The 24019-nt window shown below is 42.1% G+C and overlaps 1 protein-coding gene across 1 annotated transcript; it reads right to left on the reverse strand.

The window, feature by feature from the left end:
- Window positions 1-212: 212 nt before the first annotated feature.
- Window positions 213-12737, reverse strand: RNF228 (ring finger protein 228). The gene is made up of 2 exons (XM_077488303.1): window positions 12087-12737; window positions 213-9937 (listed from the first exon to the last, which is right to left on the reverse strand). Exon 2 carries the CDS (start codon window positions 9880-9882, stop codon window positions 9070-9072), a length of 813 nt encoding a protein of 270 aa, XP_077344429.1. The 5' UTR covers window positions 9883-9937; window positions 12087-12737; the 3' UTR covers window positions 213-9069.
- Window positions 12738-24019: the final 11282 nt, after the last annotated feature.

The following is a 24019-nucleotide window of genomic DNA, read 5'->3' on the forward strand; positions in this document are numbered from 1 at the left end:
TGCTTAAAATGAAAAAGGTTTTTCCAATGTCCACATAGTACATGCTTCTATATTTTTTACATACCAACAACAAGCGAACATTTGCTGTAATAAAGAGAAAGTTATTCATGCTGTAAAGAGTGAGTGACTATGGAGGCATGTAGACTACCCCCATCTCTGTGAGTTTTCAAGCACTCCCTTTTCATCATTTGAAGATAACAAGACACTAACAATCATAGAAGAAAAATTTTAATTTAAGATAAATTAACTTGAAACTATTGACCAAAAAAGTTTGCCCATAAAAAGTAATAACATCATTACAATTCAGTATAATAAAATACCATACATGTATATAAACTGAGACATAAATTATCTTTTTGTACTTAAAATCATTATTACAAATCAATGTTACTGCATCTATGTAACACATTTATTAATGTATCAATGACTGAGCATTGTGCTCATGATGATTCCAATAACTGGATAATATATGCAACAAATGGGAATATGGTCATGTTTTTTTTTTTATATAATAAGTAAAGGCCAGCTCTGTTTAAAACTAATATTTGGGTCATGGGTTGCCAAGAGAAAGTTCGGTCACTTTCAACTTTTTATATTTCACACAAGACCCAGCAAGATTCCGATTTCCCTGCATTAGTTGGTGTCCACGTCTCCTGCTCTATGGCCATAATTAAAGTCTCTCTTTTCCCTTCCATGTCTCTCTTTTTATCCTTTTATTCAACGTGATAATCACTCCATCAAGGATGCGTGGCACCAACATTTGGCTTTGTGATGACTGTTGCAATTAGGAGGTACAAGATCCTCCTACAGAAATATTCCCCCAGTGACAGCCCAGAGAAATATACAGTATGCTGCTACTGTGAAACAAAAACGCAAAGATTAGGATTTTACTAAGCTGACCATTTTTCCTTTTACATTGTTTAATGTCAACAGCTTGCATTGTGTTTATGGGTGTCTATTATTTACCAATGTCAGGTATAACCCCCCCCCCCCCCCAATCATACATCTTTTGTGTTACAAACCATTACATTTAATCATACCTAAAACTTTAATCATACATAACGGTAAATTGTATACATTCACAAATATATTCTCTACAATTTGACACATTTTTATATTCACATTGCTTTTTTTTTTCTTGTCTAATGCTGCTCAAAAAAATAAGTAGTAAAACACATTTTAAAGAGCAAATATGGGCTTAGGTGACAGTCCTAATGTATGTGGCAAGAACCATTGTAGCAGATTAGACTATAAACTCCAACGAATTGGCCCAATCGCTACGGAAAAGAAGATATAGAAAGTAAACATACTGGTATGGGTATCCCCTGATTATTCCGGTTTATTTAGTTGGGCAGTGCTAAGTGAAGCAGTGACATAACCCATAGCACCCAATCATCATTCAGGAATGAGTTTTACTGTAGTCAGATCACTGAAAGAATAATTTTTATTGGCTGCAGTGGGTTACTCCATGTGCTTATGCCTCAATAACGTGCTACTTTAGTAGAGTTTAGTAAGTTTTCTATTTGGCCAACACTCCTGTCTTGACATCAGAAACCCAATTAAAGTGTATACAACCAAAATCGTTTTATTTTTATTTTTGAGTAGAGTAGGTGATGGCTAGAGCCCCTATCATTTTTTTATTTGCTGCCTGTATCTTGTTGGGGTTTGCAAGGAGAGAGTACCCCCAAAGAACATGGGATTTTTAAGGCAACTTGGTAAAGAGGTCAAGAAGATGTATATATATATAAAAAAATTACCAAAATGTATTAGAATATTATTAAAAACTACTAGGTGCATATATCACCAATTAGACATGGATTAGAAAAACAAAACAATACAGGAAATCTTTACCAAGTTAGGGGAAAGCCCTTTTAGGCAGTTCACTTATTTATTATAGCACAGGTGTCTCCATTGGAAGATTTCACCTCCTGTTCCTGTGACATTTATAACATTTGAGTTAACATAGTCTATACAAACTGAGTGTTGCAGTGACAATGTAGATGATCTCACTAGTGAATATCTTCAACTTAATTGAATGGTTAAATAGGAGCCGTTTTATTAATCACAAAGGGTGCAACATTTTAGAGCACCTTCATCAGGTAGTCAGTGACTCTATATACTCTCAGTCACTGTCTGGTTGTGATAAATAAAAGGCTTCCTATTTGAGCAATCGAGTGCCGATGATGTTCTACTATTGGACATGTTGGATTCCCCATCACTTTCATTACCAATAAAAACAGCCCCCAGTAGAAATATGAAGTGGATCTCCCCAGTGGGAACAGTCAGGAGACAAACATCAGTAAACACATAATTGTGGTTCTAACCCTGCCCCGCTCCTTCCAAAACTAACAAAACATGAGATATGGTTTAGGGTAAAGAGCTCTGAAAGTTGGCTAGCCTACCAGAAAGACAGGTAATCCATTATACTCTATAAAATAGAGCCACGAGGCCTCCATGTTCCAGAGTTTCATCTTTAGATTCACTGTTACTGGACCTCACCACAAAATCCCCTGGAACAGAAGGCTCACATAATAACTGTACGAACTTGGCTATTAGGCAGGGGCCCAAATGGACCACAGGAAGCTAAAAGGAAAGCCACATTGTGGGGCCAGATGACCCAAACAGAGAAATACCTTCTTCGGTAATGCAACTGTTGTGACATGGAACTGGGCCTTCTGGTTTGGGTTTCTCCAATTTTAATTTAGTTTTGTATAGAGTGATTATGCGTTAATCCTTTTGTCAAGTTTTTATTGCTGTCTCTGTTCCTATTGTGAGATGAATCACTCTATTTGTAGAGAAGAATGTGAGGAAAATTCTAAATTTTATAGTTCACCCATCACAAGAGGTGAGGAGAAGTCTTCTAATGGCGACACCTGTTCAAGGGACAACTGTCTACAACTTTGGGAGATATCTGCTAAAGTCTTGTTGAGTCTTTGGGGCAAGAAGTGAAGGGAAATTTCCCCAGTGGTATACAGGCAGCAAAAAAAAAAAAAATTACTTGGCAAGGGTTTTAACCTTTCTCTACTCTATCCAAAGGGTAATGAACCTGAGGCTTCTGCAATGAACAGTAAAAAGAGTCCAGTTGTGTTCATATGTACTACATATATATTATCAGAGAAGTCCTCTGGGGCCCTGACAGATTTTGACCAGGTAGCACCATTTCAGGAGGGCAGGTATACATAAAGAGCAACAATAATGAGCATCAAAGGAGAATGCAATAGTTTTTTGAACAGGTGCTCCCTGCAGTCTATGTCCTTCACTAACTGAGCATATTGACGGTGGCACCCACTGCTTTCATATCTATACCTTAAACATTTATTTCCTGTACATAAACAGGAAAGTGCATGGGGACACACATGTTCCTGCCTCTCTACCAGACACATACAAGTATACACATTAAACACTGCTTAAACATTACATGCGCAGAACAGTAAGTAGCGCCGTCAATATGTGCAAATCTATTGAGATTGCAAGAGAACCATATTTAGCTTAGGCTGTTACTATAAACCTATGGTAAAAGCCATGGCTGTCAACTGACCAGAGTTTTTAGCAAACAGCATAGAAGCGGGTCTGCATGATCAGCAAACCAGCATCTGTCCCGTTAAAAGAAGCATAATTCAGCATATATAAAAACATCTAAACCCTAACACGTTTTAGTCACTGTCCTCAGTCATATACAGTATGTTGTACAACCAAGGAGAAAAAAATAATTGCTGCTTGTGAAGGCTAACATATATTTAAATTTAAAGCCCAGCTCCAGGCAAAATGTCTTATGTTCAGTGAGAATACTATTTTTTGGGGGGTGTCACAGGAACAGGAAGTACAGAAAAATCTCTTCAATTGTGTTACATGCAGAAATAAAAACCTGACAGTATTGAATAATTCAAGGCATTGGCTTGGACCAATGTAACTATGTATATACCATACCTGACTGATGCCCTCGGAAGCTGGAAATCTTTTAAGCAGACACCGCTAATCCAATGATCTCCACTTGCTTTTAGGTCCCGTGCCAAATGGCTACTTTTCTGAATAAATGCAAAGCAATCTGTGATTGGATGAGATGGAGAGGTGGTCTGCTGACATCATGTCCAATCAGAGAATGTTTTGCATTTATTCAGAAAACTCAATGAATTCCCTGAATGGTGCCCATGCTGAGCGGCCAACCTCTTATGTTCACAATGCATAAAACCAGCGGCTCAGCATGGGACCCAGAAGCAGTGTCTACTTCAACTATGAGAGACAAAATGTGGAAACAAATCCAGACAATAAAATTGTCTGATTTTTGAAAGAATTTATTTGCAAATTATGGTGGAAAATAAGTATTTGGTCACCTACAAAAAAACAAGCAATATTCCTGGATCTCACAAACCTGTATCTTCTTCTTTAAGAGGCTCCTCTGTCCTCCACTCATTACCTGTATTAATGGCACCTGTTTGAACTTGTTATCAGTATAAAAGACACCTGTCCACAACCTCAAACAGTCACACTCCAAACTCCACTATGGCGAAGACCAAAGAGCTGTCGAAGGACACAAGAAACAAAATTGTAGACCTGCACCAGGCTGGGAAGACTGAATCTGCAATAGGCAAGCAGCTTGGTGTGAAGAAATTAACCGTGGGAGCAATAATTAGAAAATGGAAGACATACAAGACCACTGATAATCTCCCTCAATCTGGGGCTCCACGCAAGATCTCACCCCGTGGGGTCAAAATGATCACAAGAACGGTGAGCAAAAATCCCAGAACTACACGGGGGGAACTTGTGAATGACCTGCAGAGAGCTGGGACCAACGTAATAAAGGCTATCATCAGTACACACTACACCGCCAGGGACTCAGATCCTGCAGTGCCAGATGTGTCCACCTGCTTAAGCCAATACATGTCTGGGCCTGTCTGAGGTTTGCTAGAGAGCATTTGGATGATCCAGAAGAGGCTTGAGAGAATGTCATATGGTCAGATGAAACCAAAGTAGAACTGTTTGGAGGAGAGAGAATGCTGAGTTGCAACCAAAGAACACCATACCTACTGTGAAGCATGGGGGTGGCAACATCATGCTTTGGGGCTGTTTCTCTGCAAAGGGAACAGGACGACTGATCCATGTACATGAAAGAATGAATGGGGCCATGTATCGTGAGATTTTGAGTGCAAACCTCCTCCCATCAGCAAGGGCATTGAAGATGAAATGTGGCTGGGTCTTTCAGCATGACAATGATCCCAAACACACTGCCCGGACAAGGAAGGAGTGGCTTCCTAAGAAGCATTTCAAGGTCCTGGAGTGGCCTAGCCAGTTTCCGGATCTTAACCCCATAGAAAACCTTTGGAGGGAGTTGAAAGTCCATGTTGCCCAGCGACAGCCCTAAAACATCACTGCTCTAGAGAAGATCTGCATAGAGGAATGGGCCAACATACCAGCAACAGTGTGTGACAACCTTGTGAAGACTTACAGAAAACGTTTTGACCCCTGTCATTGCCAACAAAGGATATATAACAAAGTATTGAGATGAACTTTTGATATTGACAAAATACTTAATTTCCACCATAATTTGCAAATAAATTCTTTCAAAAATTAGAAGTGATTGTCTGGATTTGTTTCCACATTTTGTCTCTCATAGTTGAGTTATACCTATGATGACAATTACAGGCCTCTCTCATCTTTTTAAGTGGGAGAACTTTTGGTGGCTGACTAAATACTTTTTTGCCCCACTGTACATTGGTCTAAGCTGGACCAGTGTAACTATTTAGAATATGTGGAGGCCTGGAATTATTCTTTAACTCTTCTGCACACTTTTAAGGCTTACATGCAAAAATGTAACTCGACACACTCAATCTTTAAATCCTGTGTTAATGAAAACCTTCTTTCTCTGTATTCTTCAAATATATATATTATAGTAAGTATATATTAACATAGGAATATTTGCACACAGCCCTTTCTTCTCATTTAATGGCCCTTTTCACAATGCAAGCCTCTAAATCACTCAGTTTATTTAAATCTGAACTAAGGCTATGTATATATTGTCTAAAAGTAAGAGGTACATGTATTTTCAAGATCTTTGCAGTGATCCTGTAATAAAGACCAGCCACTCCTGCTATCTCTCCTTGTGCAGGGTGAAGGTCTTGTATCCACCCCCTCCTGTAGTTTTTACCTGTCCTGGAGTCCAGCGATGCTGGCACCGCAGCTGATGTTTCCATCAGCTGTCAGGTGCTTCCGCCTTCACTGCGAGTAAGGGAACCTGGCAGTGAAGCCTTATGCCGCGCACACACAACCGGACTTTCCAGCAGACTAGGTCTGGCGGAATCAGTCCGTCGGACAATCTAATCGTGTGTGGGCTAATCCTATCATTTTTTCATTAAAATAACCGACGGACCTAGAAATCGAACATGGTTCAAATCTGTCCAACGGACTCAATTTCTATCGCGAAAGCCATTTGGCTGTATGCTGGTCCGACGGACCAAATAAGACGCAAGGGAAGCTATTGGCTACTGGCTATTGAACTTCCTTTTTTAGTCCCGTCTTACGTCATCACGTTCAAGACAAACAGACTTAGTCCGTTCGTGTGTGGCCAAGTCCATTCGTTAAGTCCGTCAGAACTCCGCCGAAAGTCCGTTGGTAAGACTGTCAGACCTAGTCTGCCGGGAAAGTCCGGTCGTGTGTACGTGGCATAACGGCTTCACTTTTGGGTGGAACTCCGCTTTGAGTGGAAATGCTGGGTTCCTCCCATAGCTTTGCTCTCTGTTTAGGTTATGTGCAGGGCAGTGTGGATGTCGCTTACTTTTTTCAAGATAATATTTGGGTTTGCAAAGGCATTTGGTGCACACAAATTGGATTTATATACTTTGTGGATGTTGAAAATAAGTTTATGTTCTTGGAGTTCACCTTTAAAATAATGCACTCCCTATGAGGATAATATCTCTACTCTGGTGGCTTAACTGAAAATCTCTACATTTAAAGCTGAAGCACTGGAATCAGGCAAAATGTATCCTTGCAGTGGGGCTTTCCCCACAAGGATTGAGGCTGGTTCACACTAGTGCGATGCCAGGCATCGCATGTGATTCGCACCGCATTGCTGTTCAGATCACATGCGATGTCTGTGCGCTGCAATTTCAGCCGAAATGGTGCAGGAGACTTTTTTTTGGTCGGCACTGGAATCGGATCGCATGGGATCCGATTTCTGCACCATTTCACAGTTCGCACTGAGATCTGCTGACCAATCTGAGGGTGTCGTTAACTTTACATTGACACCCACAGCGGATCAGGTGCGATGCAGAACCCTCACTGGATTTGCAGGGTTCTCACATGGCAGTAGTGTGAACCGGCACTAAATGCTCTTTTAGTCTAGGAGTGTATAAATAAAATGTAAAACTTACCTTCCTGGCTCTGGCAGGGTCCCTCTAACTGTGAAACCAGTCCAGCACTGCCGCCTCTTTAAGGCGCTTTGGGCCCTGGTCTCATGCATGCATTCTCATATAGTTACTTGTTAAACAGCCCTGTACTGCTCCTCATGATGCTGTTGGACTGCGGGCAGCCCAGAGCTTTGGCCAGAAGAGACCAGTACTGGAGAAAGGAATAGGGTAAGTAATACACCTTATTCCTGCACCCATAGACTAAATGATCATTTAACCCTTGCATTGCTGAGGAAGGGGACCAACTGCAAAGCTAGATTTTAGGTAATTCTCTAAGTTCAGATTTAATAAGTACGGTAACAAAATATGGAAGACCAAGCATGCACAAATGTAACTGTCACTAGGAAAACAACACAATAACTCAAAATTTTTGGTCAAAGAAAATACACCATACTTTTCCTTTAAAGGACTATTTCTACCATTTTCTCCTTCTGTAAATTCTATTTTCTTGGCTGTTTCAGACCCAGGGGTGGGGTGATATCAGTTCTGCCTTGGGGGATATAGGTGCAGGATATGTGATACTGGTACTAGGTGAATAGTACCAGTTCTGAGTGGATGATATCAGAACTAGATGGGTGAGTGATACCAATGCTAAGTGTATGATTTCTGTGCTGGGTGGGTGATACCGGTGCTGGGCGTGGGATACCAGTGCAGAATGCATGATACTGGTGTTGGATGGGTAACAAGGGTAATATAAGTGCTAGATCGTTGATACCAGGGCTGGGTGGATAGCTACTACCATTGCTGGATTGGTAAAATCAGTGCACGGTAGTTAATACTGATACTTGGTGGGTGTTACTGGTGTTGAGTGGGTGATGAAGGGGCTGGGTGTGTGATACTGGTAATAGGTGGGTGATGCAGGGGCTGGGTGAGCGATACCAGTGCTGGGTCAGTAATACTGGTGCTGAGTGGGTGATACAGGGGCTGGGTGTGTGGTAACTGTGCTGGGTGGGTGATAGAGGGGCTAGGTGCGTGATACCACTGCTGGGTGGGTAACACTGGGGTTGTGGGGTGTGATATCAGTGGACATGTGGTGGATGATACCAGGGTTGGGTGGGTGATACCATGCTGGCTGTGTGATACCAGTGCTGGATTGATGATACTGGTTCTGGATGTGTGATACCGGTGCTCATTGAATAAAACTTGTGCTGGGTGTATGATACTGGTACTGGGTGAATGATACCGGTGCTGGATGAGTGAAGTCAATGCTGGGTGTGTGATACCATACTGAGTATGTGATAATGGTGCTAGGTTGGTGATATTGGTGATGGGTGTGTGATACCAATACCGGGGCTTTGTGAGGCTGGGGTGATTTGGCTATTTGTACCTATTATCTGCAGTAAAAACAGCATGGCAATGTTCTTGAAAGGATGCTCCATTTAGAAAAACAAAAAGGCCAAGATTTATGTTAAAAAACATGGGCAATCGAACTGAATGCCCTTGTGAATAAGCAGCATTGGAAGAATCTTGTATTCTCTGTCCCCAGGTTATGGCAGGATATATGTGTGAATCATATAAGACAGTGTTCTACCTACAAGGTCACATGGTACATCAATTAACAACAACCTAATATTGCTAATAATTCATCCAAAGGCTGGGTATAAAATACATGGGGTGACAATGTGAGCAGTGAAGATTGTCAGATCAGTCGTATTTTAATTTTTATATTTCATGTGTCCCTCCTACTGGATGGGCCCCTGCTGCCTTCCCCGGGCTCCGGCCTGTACTTCAGCCAGCAAATGACCCAGGTGACCACCACTGAGAAGAGGGCCAACACACTGGCCACTGAGAGGCAGATAGGCCCAGCAGGAGAAGGCGCCGGGGCCCCACTGTATCTGTTCACAAAAACCAAGCCAGCAAACAAAAGAACCACCATGGCTATGAAGGAGAACACCACACAAACGCAACCTGCCGTCAGGACTGCCCTCTTACAGCTCTGGCATCTCTCATAGCCCCTTCTGGGTGAGGGGGCACTGGCTGCCTGGGCTTGGCCTAAGGCCGAAAACGTTTCCCGGTCTCTGTTAGCTGCAGCGGCCGCTAAAGTAGCCTCTGATCCCGGCTGTAGAGCATAGCGAAGCTCGACGGCACCATGGAGCACAGCAGCTACTGGCGTGCCATGGTGGTATGGCAGGCCACGTTGATGATAGGTGATGGGTGGAAGGATGTCCTGGGGAAATGGGTCATCATGCCGTACATACAATGGGAAGGCTTCGGCCACCTTAGTGTTCACAGGCAATGCATCCACCCTGGAGTCTGGGACCACAGTGCGATGGCGGCATATCGGGCAGCAGAGGCGCCATGGCCGATCCTCTCTGCGGTGCAGGGTATTCAGGCACTCTTGGCAAAAGGTGTGCAGACACTCCAGAAGTTTGGGGGCTCTTCTATCCAAATCAAAGTAGTTGTAGCAGATTTTACACTCATACTCCTCATAGGACAGGGTGAGATCTGAGCCTGAGCTGCCACTGGTCTGGTTAAAAGCCATGTCCAAACTTCACTCCAAGGCCCATAGCCCAGTCCTGGATCAATCATGCACCTCCCTGGAAGAAAGCAGCACAAAGGAAAGCAACCCAAATAAGTGTCACTGGTCAGCAATCAGACAGCCAAATGCATTCATAATATTCATATACAGAGCACAGTGATGACCAGGACAGGTCACTGGTCATCTAGTGCCTGACACACAGGAGGATTGAAATAAGTCCTGTGACCTGGCTCTTGATGGTGACATGTCCCTGGTCATCTCCTGTTTGACATTTTCCAATAGTGGATTTTATTTTGTATCTCTGATCTGGTTCTGTTATTGTGACTGTATTAGTGGACTGAAATCAGTCCTGTGATCACTGGTGATCTAATATCTGAAATGTTATATTGGTGAATTGTAATCAGTCCTGTGATTTGCTTTAATGATTGTGGTACATGCCACTGCTGCCTAACATTTTCTAATACTGGATTTTAATTAGGATCTGTGATCTGCTACTACAATGGTGACATGTCACTTGTCATCTATTATTTTCTATTAGTGGATCGTAATCAGTTCTGTGACTTGCCCCTAAAATGGTGACATGTCTCTAGTAATCTATTGGCAGACATACGCTGTTAGTGGATTTTAATCTGTTCTGTGATCTGGCCCTGTGACTGTGATATGCAATGGTGATCCATTGTCTGACATTTTCTATTAATGTAATGTAATTAGGATCTGTGATCTGGTCCTATGATTATTATTATTATACAGGATTTATATAGCGCCAACAGTTTGCGCAGCGATTTACAAGTGTGACATGTCTCTAATTATTTTATATAATTGGATTGTAATCAGTCCTGTGATCACTAGTGACCCATTGTCTGGTATTTTCTATTAGTGAATTATAATTAGGATCTGTGATCGAGCTGTATCATCATGACATGTCACTGGTGATCTATTACCTGTCATGTTCTAATAGTAGAATGTAAACATTCTGGGGACTTGGCCCTATGATTCTAACATGGCTCTAGTAATCTACTGTCTGATATTTCCTATTAATGGATTGTAATCAGTTCTGTGACTTGGTCCTATGATTGTGACATGTCTCTGCTCTATTTTCTGATACAGTATTTTCTATTGTAGCATTGTAATCAGTTCTGTGACTTGACCTTATGATTATGACATGTCTCTGGTAATCGATTGTCTGTAATCAGTCTTGTGTTCTGCCTCTTATGATAGTAACAAGTCAATGGCCATCTACTATCTGACACCATGTTCTAATAGTGGATTGTAATTACGAGCTGTGCCTGGCCCTATGATTGGGACATGTCTCTGGTAATCTATTGTGTGATGTTTTCTATTAGTGGATTGTAATCAATTCTATGACTGGGTCCTATGATCGTGACATGTCTCGGGTCTATTTACTGATATTTTCTAATATTGACGTGTAATCAGTCCTGTAACCTGGCCTTATGATTGTGACATGTCTCTGGTCTATTTTCTGATATTTTCTATTGTTGCATTGTAAATAGTCCTGTAACCTGGCCTTACGATCGTGACGTGTCTCTGGTAATCCACCGTCTGATATTTTCTAATATTGGATTGTAATCAGTTCTGTAACCTGGCCCTATGATCGTGACATGTCTCTGGTCTATTTTCTGATATTTTCTAATATTGGATTGTAATCAGTCTTGTTCCCTGGCCTTATGATTGTAACATGTCTCTGGTAATCTATTGTGTGATGTTTTCTATTAGTGGATTGTAATCAGTCCTGTAACCCGGTCTTATGATTGTGGCATGTCTCTGGTAATCCACTATCTGATATTTTCTAATATTGGAATGTAATCGGTTCTATGACTTGTCCCTACGATTGTGATATGTCAATGGTAATCCATTCTCTGACATTTTCTGTTATGTTTTGTAATCAGTCATGTGACCTGGCCCTATGATGGTGTCATTGGTCATCTACTGTCTTTTCTATTAGTGGATTGTAATCAGTCCTGTCATCTGGTCCTAGGATGGTGACATGTCACTGGTGATCTAGTGCCTGACATTTTCTACTAGTGAATTATAATCAGTGCTATGAATGTACACCTAGATGAGATGGTCTATATCATTTACCTGGAATGACCTTACTTTCCAGGTAAATGTATATGTTTTCAGTATCAGGCATGATTTCAGCACATGGAACAACAGATTATTACTGTTCGGAAGGTAGTTTTACTCACAGAAGCTGCAATTCCCAGGAGGAAATAAATGTCACTTATTGGAATGTATTGGCAGCCTTGTCCAGCTCTAGTAAACACACTGATCTGAGTGATGTCTCATGCTTTAGGTTTGTGTTCAGAAAACCAGGATTTCAGCATCCAGGGTCCTTGACAGTTCTGCTCTCCATCCTCCTCCAATGCTTCCCTTTGTCTCCTCCTTGTGATGCTGCCTTGAAAAGATGTGTTCTCTTTCTTGTATTCATTTCATCCTCTGTGCCATCTCAAGCCTTTGTTGGTCTAATAAAGTCAAAAGCAGACAATATTTTCTCCACAGGTCCGGCATGACTCTATATTCCATTCCTCCAGTGCCCAATGTCTTTCCAATATTGGAACAAAGGCAGCAGCTGCTCTCCTTGTCTCTTTCTGAGCTTCCTGCCTGCTCCCCAGTAATGTGATGTAACGCAGAGTCTTTGTATGCAGGATTCCTCCTGCTAATGTGCAGGATCTGACTGGTCTGGAGGACAAACACATAGCAGCATCTTTCACCTTTTCTTCTCCTTCTTTTCAGCTGATTTGCTGTACAAAAGGCAAAGCTTGCCCCTTGCTATGATTTTTCTGTCTCCTGTGCTTTTACTGTACACACACTATGACAGCCAGCACCTAGAAGAAGCACACTGAGAAATCACAAGGTGGAAATTACTCATTTTACAAGGTGGGGAGTCAAACCGTGCGAAGGGCTGACATTTCAACCCCTTGCAAAACCAGTCCTGATGGTAATACTGTAGTGGTGGTAGACTATTTTATTGCTCTATAAAAGGGGCATAATAAAGAATTGTTTATGCAGAATGATTTTAGGGGCTTATTCTGTATGGTGGGCAGAACAGTCATGGTATGTGTCAAATTCAGCGTACCATCATTGCTCTTTGTATTTTTTAAATATACGTTTTTATTGATTTAAAAAAAAAAAAATCATTGCTCTTTGCATTTTTTAAATATAAGTTTTTATTGATTTTAAAAAAAAATCATTGCTCTTTGCATTTTTTTTTAGAAATGTGCATCTATTCAATAATTATTATTATATATTATTATACAGTTACATCCCTTTTTTTTTTTTTTAGATCAGAATATATTTTCTTTTTACGAAGTGATCCAGCAAATCAAATAAGAATATGGAATCTTTTGCAAAAATCTGTGTTTCTATTAATTTATAGGTTGTTTTTATTTTCTAGGTGAAAAGCTGAAGAAGGGCCTTTTAGTAACTTTACAAAACTCAATGAAGACATTTCTGGCACTCACTATTTGCAGCAAGAGCAAGAAAGTTCTGTTGTCCCCCTGTGTTTTTTTTTTTTTTTTCTCTTTTTTAACCACTTAAGGACCGGAAGGATTTGCCCCCTTAATGATCAGGCCATTTTTTGCGTTACGGCACTGCGTTACTTTAACTGACAATTTTGTTGTCGTGCGACACTGTACCCAAATAAAATTGATGTCCCTTTTCCCCCAAAAATATTTTTAGCTTTTTTTTTAATTTTAACTGAAAATGGGTGGTCATCCTTCATTGTACACAAACAAAATTGATGTCCTTTTTTCCTCACAAATAGAGCTTTCTTTAGGTGGTATTTGATCACCTCTACGTTTTTATTTTATGCGCTATAAACAAAGAAATAGTAACAATTTTGAAATATATATATATATTTTACTTTTTGCTATAATAAACATCCAAAAATTTTTTATTTCTACATCAGTTTAGGCCAATATGTATTCTACTACATACTGTATTTTTGGTAAAAAAAAAAAGAAAAAAATCGCAATAAGTATATATTGATTAGTTAAAAGTTATAGCGTCTACAAAATAGGGGATAGATTTATGGCATTTTTATTATTTATTTATTTTTTACTTGTAATAGCGGTGATCTGTGATTTTTAGCAGGACTGCCACATTGCAGTGGACAGATCAGACACTTTTGACACATTTTTGGGACCACTGACATTTATACAGTGATCAGTGCTATAAAAATGCAATGATTACTGTATAAATGACACTGGCAGGGAAGGGGTTAACACTAGGGGGCAATCAAGGGGTTAAATGTATTCCCTGGGAGGTGTTTCTAACTGGGGAAGGGGGAGTGTAGTGACTGGAGGAGGAGAGAGATTTCTGTTCCTAATAACTAGGAACAACATATCTGTCTCTCCTCCTCTGTCAGAACGGGGGTCTGTTTTTTTACATTGACAGATCCCAGTTCTGGCTCTCTGTGGATCGAACGCAGGTGGCAGGTGGACATCGCGGCCACCGGCCATGAGCATCAGCTCTGGCGTCAAGCTGCGGGTGAGCACCCCCTATTGCTCTCAAAGCTGCTGATGTACACCTACAGCGATTCGCCAAGAAGAGCCAACCTGCTGCAGTATAATGATGGTGGCTGGTCTTAAAGCAGTTAATAACAAACATGTTATACTTACCGGCTCTGTGCAATGGTTTTGCCCAGAACAGCCCTGATCCTCTTCTTCTCAGGTCCCCTGCCAGCACTGCAAGCCCCTCCCTCTTGCCTAGTGCCTCCATAGCAAGCAACTTGCTAAGTGGGCACCCGAACAGGATCGCTCCAAAGCTGCTGCTTCATGTGTCCATTCACACACAACACGGCTCGGCCCGCTCCCCACTCCCTCCTCATTGGCTCACTGGCTGTGATTGACAGTGGCGGGAGCCAATGGCTAACGCTGCTGTCTTAGCCAATGAGGAGGGAGAGACCTGGGAGAGACGAGGCTCTTGTGTACATCACTGGATCAAGATGGGGCTCGGGTAAGTTTTAGGGGGCACTGCTGCACACAGAAGGTTTTTTACATTCTATGTATGAAGGTAAAAAACCTTGAGACTTTACAACCACTTTAAGTCTGTTTGAGCAGGGCTCAGTAAACTTCAAAGAAAATGGGAGACAAATCTGTCAAATTAAAAAGGATCCTTTTCTGGGATAATAGGAAACAAGGTGTAAATAAAAAAACAAAATAGCATAGGGGTGGGCACTTCCCTGGAGAACATGTACCAATCTTAAACAGAATTTTTTTTTTGGAAAAATTTAATTCGGACAGGAGCAGTGATTTTTTTAAATGATTAACCACTTCAGCCCCAGAAGGATTTACCCCCTTAATGACTAGGCCATTTCTTGAGATACAGCACTGCGTTACTTTAACTGACAATTTCGTGGTCGTGCGACACTGTACACAAATAAAATTGATGTCCCCTTTTCCCCACAAATAGAGCTTTCTTTTGGTGGTATTTGATCACCTCTGCGTTTTTTATTTTTTTGCTCTATAAACAAAAAAAGACCGACAATTTTGAAAAACAAAAACAAAAAACAATATTTTTTATTTTCTGCTATAAAACAAAAATTTTTGGTTAAAAAAAAAACAATAAGCGTAGAATCCCTGCATACCGGTTCCAATGGCTTATAGAAATCTAGGGGAGCCCTGAAAATCAAGGAGCTCCAATTCACAATTTGTTGCTGACACCTGTGATTGCTGACCTTGGCCTGCCCAGTGCCCCTCACCACCTCTTCTACCCAGTTCTTTGCCATTAAAGCAGTAGTAAATCATGGCAGACATACCTGTCAAATGCAGCTCACCAGTGCTGTGCTGTCATCCATCCTGGAGCTTCCATGTTCACCTAGTCTTCCTTCCAGGTTTGCGCTCTTCTGCAAGTTTGAATGGCCGGGCCGTGATAACGTCACTTCCGAGCATGCGAGTGGGAGTCAACATCGCACAGCACTATCTGCATTAATGGCGCACTCAGTGGGCCCCTAATGCAGAGCATACAGTGCATGTGCATTGACATCATTGACTGAAACTGATGTAAATATCCACTTAACTGATTCAGCCCCGGAAGATTTTACCCCCTTCCTGGCCAAAGCACTTTTTGCGATACGGAACTGCATCGCTTTAACGGACAATTGCATGGTCGGCGACGTTGCACCCAAACATAAATTAGGTTCTTTTTTTCCCACAAATAGAGCTTTATTTTGGTGGTATTTGATCACCTCTGCGGTTTTTATTTTTTGCGCTATAAACAAAAAAAGCAATATTTTTTACTTTTTGTTATAATAAATATCCCCCAAAAATATATAAAAAAAAATCTTTTTCCTCAGTTTAGGCCGATGTGTATTCGTTTACATATTTTTGGTAATAAAAATTGCAATAAGCGTATATTGATTGGTTTGCGCAAAAGTTATAGCGTCTACAAAATAGGGGATAGTTTTATGCCATTTTTTTATTTTATTTTTTTTATTAGTAATGGGAGCGATCTGCGATTTTTAACTGGACTGTGACATTATGGTGGACAGATCAGACAATTTTGACACATTTTTGGGACCATTGCTATTTATACAGCTATCAGTGCTATAAAAATACATTGATTACTGTAAAAATGTCACTGGCAGGGAAGGGGTTAACACTAGGGACGTTCAAGGGGTTAATTGTCTTCCCTGGGAGGTGATTCTAACTGAAGGGGGAGAGGACTGTGTTGGGGAGATGACAAATCGCTGTTCATACTCTGTATGAACAGACGATCTGTCACTTCTCCCCTCAGAGAACCGGAAACTGTGTGTTTACACACATAGATCCCGGTTCTCGGTGTGTTCCGAGTGATTGCAGGAGCCTGTCGGTGATTGCGACTGCTGGGCACTCGCATTGGCTCCGTGGGCGAGCAGGGGGCACCCAGCTGTGCCATTCTGCCGCAGTACAACTGTGGTGGCTGGTCGGCAAGTGTTTAAACAGCACAAGTTTGGTAGTTTTTCACTGTGCTTACAGGTAGGCCATATTATAGCTTACCTGTAGATACAAGTTTAATGTCAGGCTTTACTACCACATCATTGTGGTGGGCAGTGCTGCAAAGGGGGCGCATACCAGGGCCGTCTTAATAGCATCATGGGCCCCTGGTCAAAGTAATGCTCTGGGGCACCTACAATGGTGCCAGCATCGGTAAACATATATCAAGTAGGTAGGAGGCAGACAAGCGGATCTTTCCCTTTTGGATGGAGCTCCGCTTTAACTACATGAACAATCATTCTGTACAGCAAAGAAACAGTAGGAAAATACTGCATATATAAAGTAACAAAGCTGTCCTGTGCATATAATATATCTGCTAGATTGATGCCTCCCCAGCACTCTAGCCCCTCCACACCCCAGATATCCCCCCATCACTCTGACCCCTCTACACGCAGATAGAGGCAGCTCTCTAATTAGGAAAATTAGGCAGCCGCCTAAGGCCTTGCCCTCACAGGGGCCTCGCAGCTTCCTAGTTTGCTTGTGTTCAATCACTGATGTTGACACTGGCAGCTCTGCCTGTCCCCGATGAGGCTCTGTGGCCCAGGGGCTGTCTGACAAATTGGGTACTGCCCGAGGAATAGCGGCCCAAGCATAGAGCGGCTGCATCCCTGTCCAGTGGAAGCAGGTGCAGGGAGCGGGACAGTAGAGGCCTCTAGGTGGCGGCAGTGGCTGGATGACAGCACCTGGCTCCAGGTGCCCCCAGTACTCTGACCCCTCTACACCCCAGATATCCCCCCAACACTCTGATCCCTCTACACTCCAGATATCCTCCCCCAGTACTCTGACCCCTCTACACCCCAGATATCCCCCCAACACTCTGATCCCTCTACACTCCAGATATCCTCCCCCAGTACTCTGATCCCTCTACATCCCAGATATCCCCCAGCACTCTGACTCCTCTACACCCCAGATATCTCCCCAGCACTCTGATCCCTCTACATCCCAGATACCCCGCCAGCACTCTGACCCCTCTACACCCCAGATATCCCCCCAACTCTCTGATCCCTCTACACTCCAGATATCTCCCCAGTACTCTGATCCCTCTAAAACCAGGTATCCCCCAGCACTCTGACCCATCTACACCCCAGATATCCCCCCAGCACTCTGACCCCTCTACACCCCAGATATCCACCCAGCACTCTGACCCCTCTACACCCCAGATATCCCCCCAGCACTCTGTCCCCTCTACATCCTAGAGCATCACTGGCGCTCTGGCCCCGCCCCTTCCTGCTGGCTGTGAAATAATAGGTATCGTTCTACATAGCACGGTGCACCGCTGCCAGCCTGCCTCCCCTGTGTATTTATCACTCTCAGTGCCTTAATGGGGCCCCCAATTTTGGGGCAGCGTGGGCTTAAGGACCAACTGATTTGGGGTAAGTACAGGGGCCCCCCATGCAGCTGGGACCCCTGGGCAGTGCCCAGATGTGCCCACTCATTTAGACAGCCCTGTGCATAGCCAGCTACCACAGGAACAAGTCCTTTTTAACATATCAAGTTTTTGAGATTTTAGGGAGGTTCCATAACAAATGGAAATGGATAGAAAAAAAAGGAGTCGGGTATATAATGAAAGGAGCTGTTTCTATGTCAATGGCAACTACTGATTTATATAAAGTCATATGACATTTAGTTTAAATCTTGTATATAGTATATTGTCCTGTATTGATGCTACCAGACCAGATCTACTTACTCTATAAACCGTGTCCTTGATCACGCGATGACAGGTGATCTGCCCAGGCAGTAAAAACAGTGCATGTAAAAAATGTTTTTATATTTACTGTAAATGAAGAAGTAGAATCGCCAAGTCATAGTCATTGGAAAGCAAGCTGTGAAGCTTCAATATAATTACTTATTTAGTAAGTGAATTTGTGACACGGTACAAGTCATGATCCAGCCAAAAGTGAACAGGTCTGGATCATATTTTCATAAACAATTTTAGGATATCATAGTAGGGGTCTGTCATGATCCAGTCAGGGTAGAGGTCATTCAGATTATATGTGGCATTTTAACTATACAATATCGGAGGAAAGTAAAATCTTTATTTTATATATCTTTGCATCAGGAAGTTGATTCTGACCCTCAAAATCTGCAATCACAATTTGGTCATGCTTTGGAGGTCCTATCTATGTTGGGGGCTTTAATCTGCATATACCTGCCAATCACAAAAGCAAGAGATTATTTTTTCTGTAAATGTTCTTTTATTTCCTTTTTATTTTTATTTATGTGTGTCTGATGAATGGAGTATCTCCCACCCTGCACAGCCGGGCACACAGAATTTTCCACCACACGCTGGAGACAAGAATCCATCCTTGCAGATTTGTTTTTGTATTTTATTAGGGGTATTGAACTTGGATAGGGTTGAAGGTATTATAAGATGCCCACTTGATCATCAAAGAATTATTCAGGGACACAAACTATATACAGTCCGTATATACACTTCTCTTTCTACCTTCAATACAATCTTACTTGTGGAACAACAACTCCTAGGACCAGCTGGCACTGTATGGATGGTCTGACAAGAGCAATTAGACCAGTAGCAAATGCCCTTTGCAGGCAGGGACTGCAGGCCCCTTTGATAGTGTAGCACAAAATAAAGTCCTAGTGCCCAGCTGTCCTCCACCTGTGACTACTGATCCTAGCACCACCTCTTCAGGCACTGCCAGTCCACCTGGCTGCAGCTACCCCTTTCACTAGCCCTCCTGGCTAAGACGTCACCATCCTCCCAGACTGACTATGCATCCATCCCAGGCTGCGTGCGCCCAGTCCTCTCGGGTATGCCTCTCAATCCTCTTAACTATAAAGCCCCACCCCATACACACTATCAGATTTTCTGCTGATTTTTTCCTTCAGATTTCCCAAAACCATATAATATGAGGTCAAACCTTAGGAGTTTCAATTTGTATCCAATCAGGCAGGCCCTTCCACTACATGGTTTTGGTAAATCTGAAGACAAAAAACAGCAGAAAATCTGATAGTGTGTATGGGGCTTAACACTCACCAGCCCACCTGTCTGTCCACCTCCCTGGAGATTTGCAGTGTTCTCATGCTGTCCTTCTCCTGCTCCTGTGCCTGCGGTCAGAACACCTCTGTGTGTCGTAAAAAAGGTCTCTTCCGCACCCGAGCCCAGGCCCAAGGTCACCCCCTCCTCAGACTAGGGGGCTATCTTCATGGCCCACCAGCAGTCTAACACTCCATCTACCATCTTCCACCCAAACTCCACTGCCCCAGGTGGGCTGACCCTAAGTATTTGAGGGGGCCCCCTGTCAACCCATCTGTTGGGGATTGGTCAGGGCCCTCAGAATACTCCAGACAGATCTTTCTTGCCTCCTCCCCCATTCCTCTTATTGAATCTTCTGCAAGTTTCTAGAAGTAGGGGTAGGTCTCAGAGATGCTGCCTATCAGTCATCCAGCCCTCCCTGAGTCACTCACCCAACCCATATAAAACACAACAACATAGGCTTGGCTGGCAGCCAAGCCTGACAATTTAACTATACTAGCAAACAATCTACTTATAGCACACTAGAGGGTGCTACAATCATTAGGCACACATTTAACCTTTTGATTGCCTCAGATGTCAACCCCTTCCCAGTCAGTGTCATTAGTACAGTGTCAATATACTGTATATTATTAGCACTGATCACTGCATTAGTGTCGCTGGAGATGTTAGTGACAGTTATCCAGTTAACACAAAGTGTCAGTTAGTGTCAGATTGCCTGCTATCCCGCTATAAGTCGCTAATCACCACCATTACTAGTATAAAAAAAATAAAAAAAAGATTTCAGTATATACAAATGGTAAAAAGCATTGAACTCATCATTATTTTTCTAGGTAAAAAATATTTCTAAAGGGGCTATTGACATGAAATTTTCAGAACATGTCAGTAACAACCCATGCAAGCCAGACATACAAAGAAACCAAAACAAAAAGGTTCAGAAATCAAGTTATGTGTAATAAAATGGAATGACACAGGGAAAAAGTATTGAACGCGTTAACTGAAATGTATTTAATGCTTCATACAATAGCCTTTCTTGGTAATAACAGCTTCAAGATGCCTCCTGTATGGAGAAACTAGTCGCATGCATTGCTCAGGTGTGATTTTGATCCATTCTTCCACACAGTCTTCAAATCTTGAAGGTTTGTGAGCCTCTTCCATGAACTCTGATCTTTAGTTCTTTAAAATATTTTCTATTGGATTCAAATCAGGTGATTGGCTGGGCCATTCTAGTAGCTTTATTTTCTTTCTTTGAAACCAGTTGAGAGTTTCCTTGGCTTCGTATTTGGGATCATTGTCTTGCCAAAATGTCCACCCTCATTTCATCTTCATCATCCTGGTAGATGTCAGCAGATTTTTATCAATAATGTCTTGGTACATTTTTCCATTTAACCTTCCTTCAATGTAACAAAGTTTGCCAGTACCGTATCCTGAAAACAGCCCACACCATGATGTTTCCACCCCCAAACTTCACTGTTGGTATGGGGGGGGGGGGGGGGGGGGTTGGGGTGATGTGCAGTGCCTTGTGACTTCCAAACATGGTGTGTATTATGGCATCCAAAGAGTTACATTTTGGTCTCATCTGACCAGACTATATTCTCCCAGTATTTCACAAGCTTGTGTAAATGTTGTGCATCAAACTTTAAAAGAGCTTCAACATGATGCTTTTTCTTCAGCAATGGAGTCTTGCGTGTTGAGCGTGCATACAGACCATGGCGGCTGAGTGCATTACTTATTGTTTTCTTTGAAACAATTGTAACTGCTAATTCCAGGTCTTTCTGAATCTCTCAAGTGGTCCTTGGCTCTTGGACAGCCCTTCTGATAATTCTTTTCACTCCTCTGTCAGAAATCTTGTGAGAAGCACCTGGTTATGGCCAGTTCATGGTGAAAATATGTTCTTTCCACTTTCAAATTATGGCCCCAACAGTACTCACTGGAACATTCAGATGTTTAGAAATCCTTCTGTAACCATCAGTATGTTTTGCAACAATAAGTTTGCGAAGGTCTTGAGAGAGCTCTTCGCTTTTATCCATCATGAGATGTTTCTTGTGTGATACCTTGGTAATGAGACACCTTTTTATAGGCCACCAATTGAAACTGAACCAGCTGATATTATTTTCACTGACAAGGGGCAGGATTGCTTTCTAATTACTGATAGATTTCAGCTGGTGTCCTGGCTTTCCATGCCTTTTTGCACCTCCCTTTCTTCATGTATTCAATACTTTTTTCCAGTGTCGTTCCATTTTATTACACATAACTTAATTTCTGAACTAATGTGTTTTGTGTTTATATGTATGGATTGCATGGGTTGTTGCTGACATGTGAAAATGTAATGTCAATAGCAGCTTTAAAAATTATACTATATTGCCAAAAATATTGGGACACCTGCCTTTAGCCCTTGTACACACGGTCGGACATTCCAACAACAAAATCCAACGGATTTTGTCCGAAACTTGTGTTGCATACACAAGGTCGGACAAAGTTGTTGGAAAATCCGATCGTACGTAACGTGATGACGTTATTTCGTTACGACGGGACTACGTTCAGGCTAGCTTTGGTCTAGGAATTTGATCTGAGCATGCGTGGCACTTTGTCCGATCGGAATTCTCTACACACAATCGGACAAAGTCCGATTGGATCATGTTGTCGGAAAGTTTTATAGCCCAGCTCTAAAACTTTGTCCGTCGGATATTCCGACGGAAACAGTCCCATAGAGCTCACACACAGTCGGATTATCTGACAACATGGTCCGATCGGATATTTTCCGCTGGAATGTCTGACCATGTGTACAAGGGCTTACACACACATTCATTTTAATGGCATCCCAGTCTTAGTCCATAGGGTTCAATATTGAGTTGGCCCACCCTTTTTCAGCTATAACAACTTCAACTCTTCATGGAAGGCTGTCCACAAGGTTTAGAAGTGCGTCTATGGGAATGTTTGACCAATTTTCCAGAAGCGCATTAGTGAGGTCAGGCACTGATGTTGAATGAGAAGGCATGGCTCGCAGTCTCTGCTCTAATTCATCCCAAAGGTGTTCTATCGGTTTGCGTTAAGGAACTTGACTGGCCTACACAGAGTCCTGACCTCAACCTGATAGAACACCTTTGGGATGAATTAGAGTGGAGACTATGAGCCAAGCCTTCTCGGTCGGCAGACCTTTTTCAATCATGCCCCTTCTATCGATCGACTTCAGTATAACCAGCCTGTTTTTTTTTTGTTTTGTTTTCATTCGCTCTATAGCTGCCCGCAGTGATCATTGTACTGTATTCTGATGGTTTGGAAACCTCCCACTGTCTGAATGAAATAGCACAGAGGGAGGAATTCAGTCTTTGTTAATGGGGGGAATCAAGCAATTTTCTTTCCTTCAACCCATGGTTGAAGGAAACAAAATCACATAATGCATGGCCTGCCTAAGGCCAGTCATACACTGAGCAAATTTCAAGAGAATCTGGCAGGCTGGTTGTACACAAGTTGATCGATCAATCAACTTGGTACATTCAGCCTGCCCATTAACGTTTCAAATCTCGGCCAGTTCCTGTTAAACCGGCCAAGATTCGAACCGCGTATGGCCGGCTTAAGTGTGTATTATTGCATAAGAGACATAACATGTCTCTTTTGTAGTAAAGAGCTGCCTGTTTTCACAATTTAGGTTTAGTTTCACTTTAAGAGAAATGCTACAAAAATAAGTGATAAAATGCACTCACTAAAAATACATTCTACTTTGTAAAACAGTGGATCTCAATCTCAGTCCTCAAGTACCTACGACTGGCCATGTTTTGGGAATTTCTCTTAGATAAAATAGCTGTCCAAAATACCAAGCCATTGACTTTGATTTAAAGCACCTGTGCAAGATAAAGGAAAACCTGCAAACATGGCCTGTTGGGGGTACTTGAGGACTGAGGTTGACAACCACTGCCCTAGACAAAAGGTACAGTATGACTATGTGCAGTTCGCTCTTCAGAAACATAGATTAAAAAAAAGGCCACTATTGGACAGATTCATATTTTCTTTCACAGCAGTAAATGATCATGACAGAGATGTGGAACAAGAACAATTATTTCTTCATTGATTTATCCTAGTGAAAATAGGCTGGAAGTATTGGCACAGCCATTACTGTCCTGTTTTTAAACTTGCATTCTCCAGGGCTGCCATG

Source organism: Lithobates pipiens, unplaced genomic scaffold (genome assembly GCF_037356315.1).
Source record: "Lithobates pipiens isolate NorthernLeopardFrog02 unplaced genomic scaffold, aLitPip1_a1.2 Scaffold_18, whole genome shotgun sequence".
Lineage (NCBI taxonomy): Eukaryota > Metazoa > Chordata > Amphibia > Anura > Ranidae > Lithobates > Lithobates pipiens.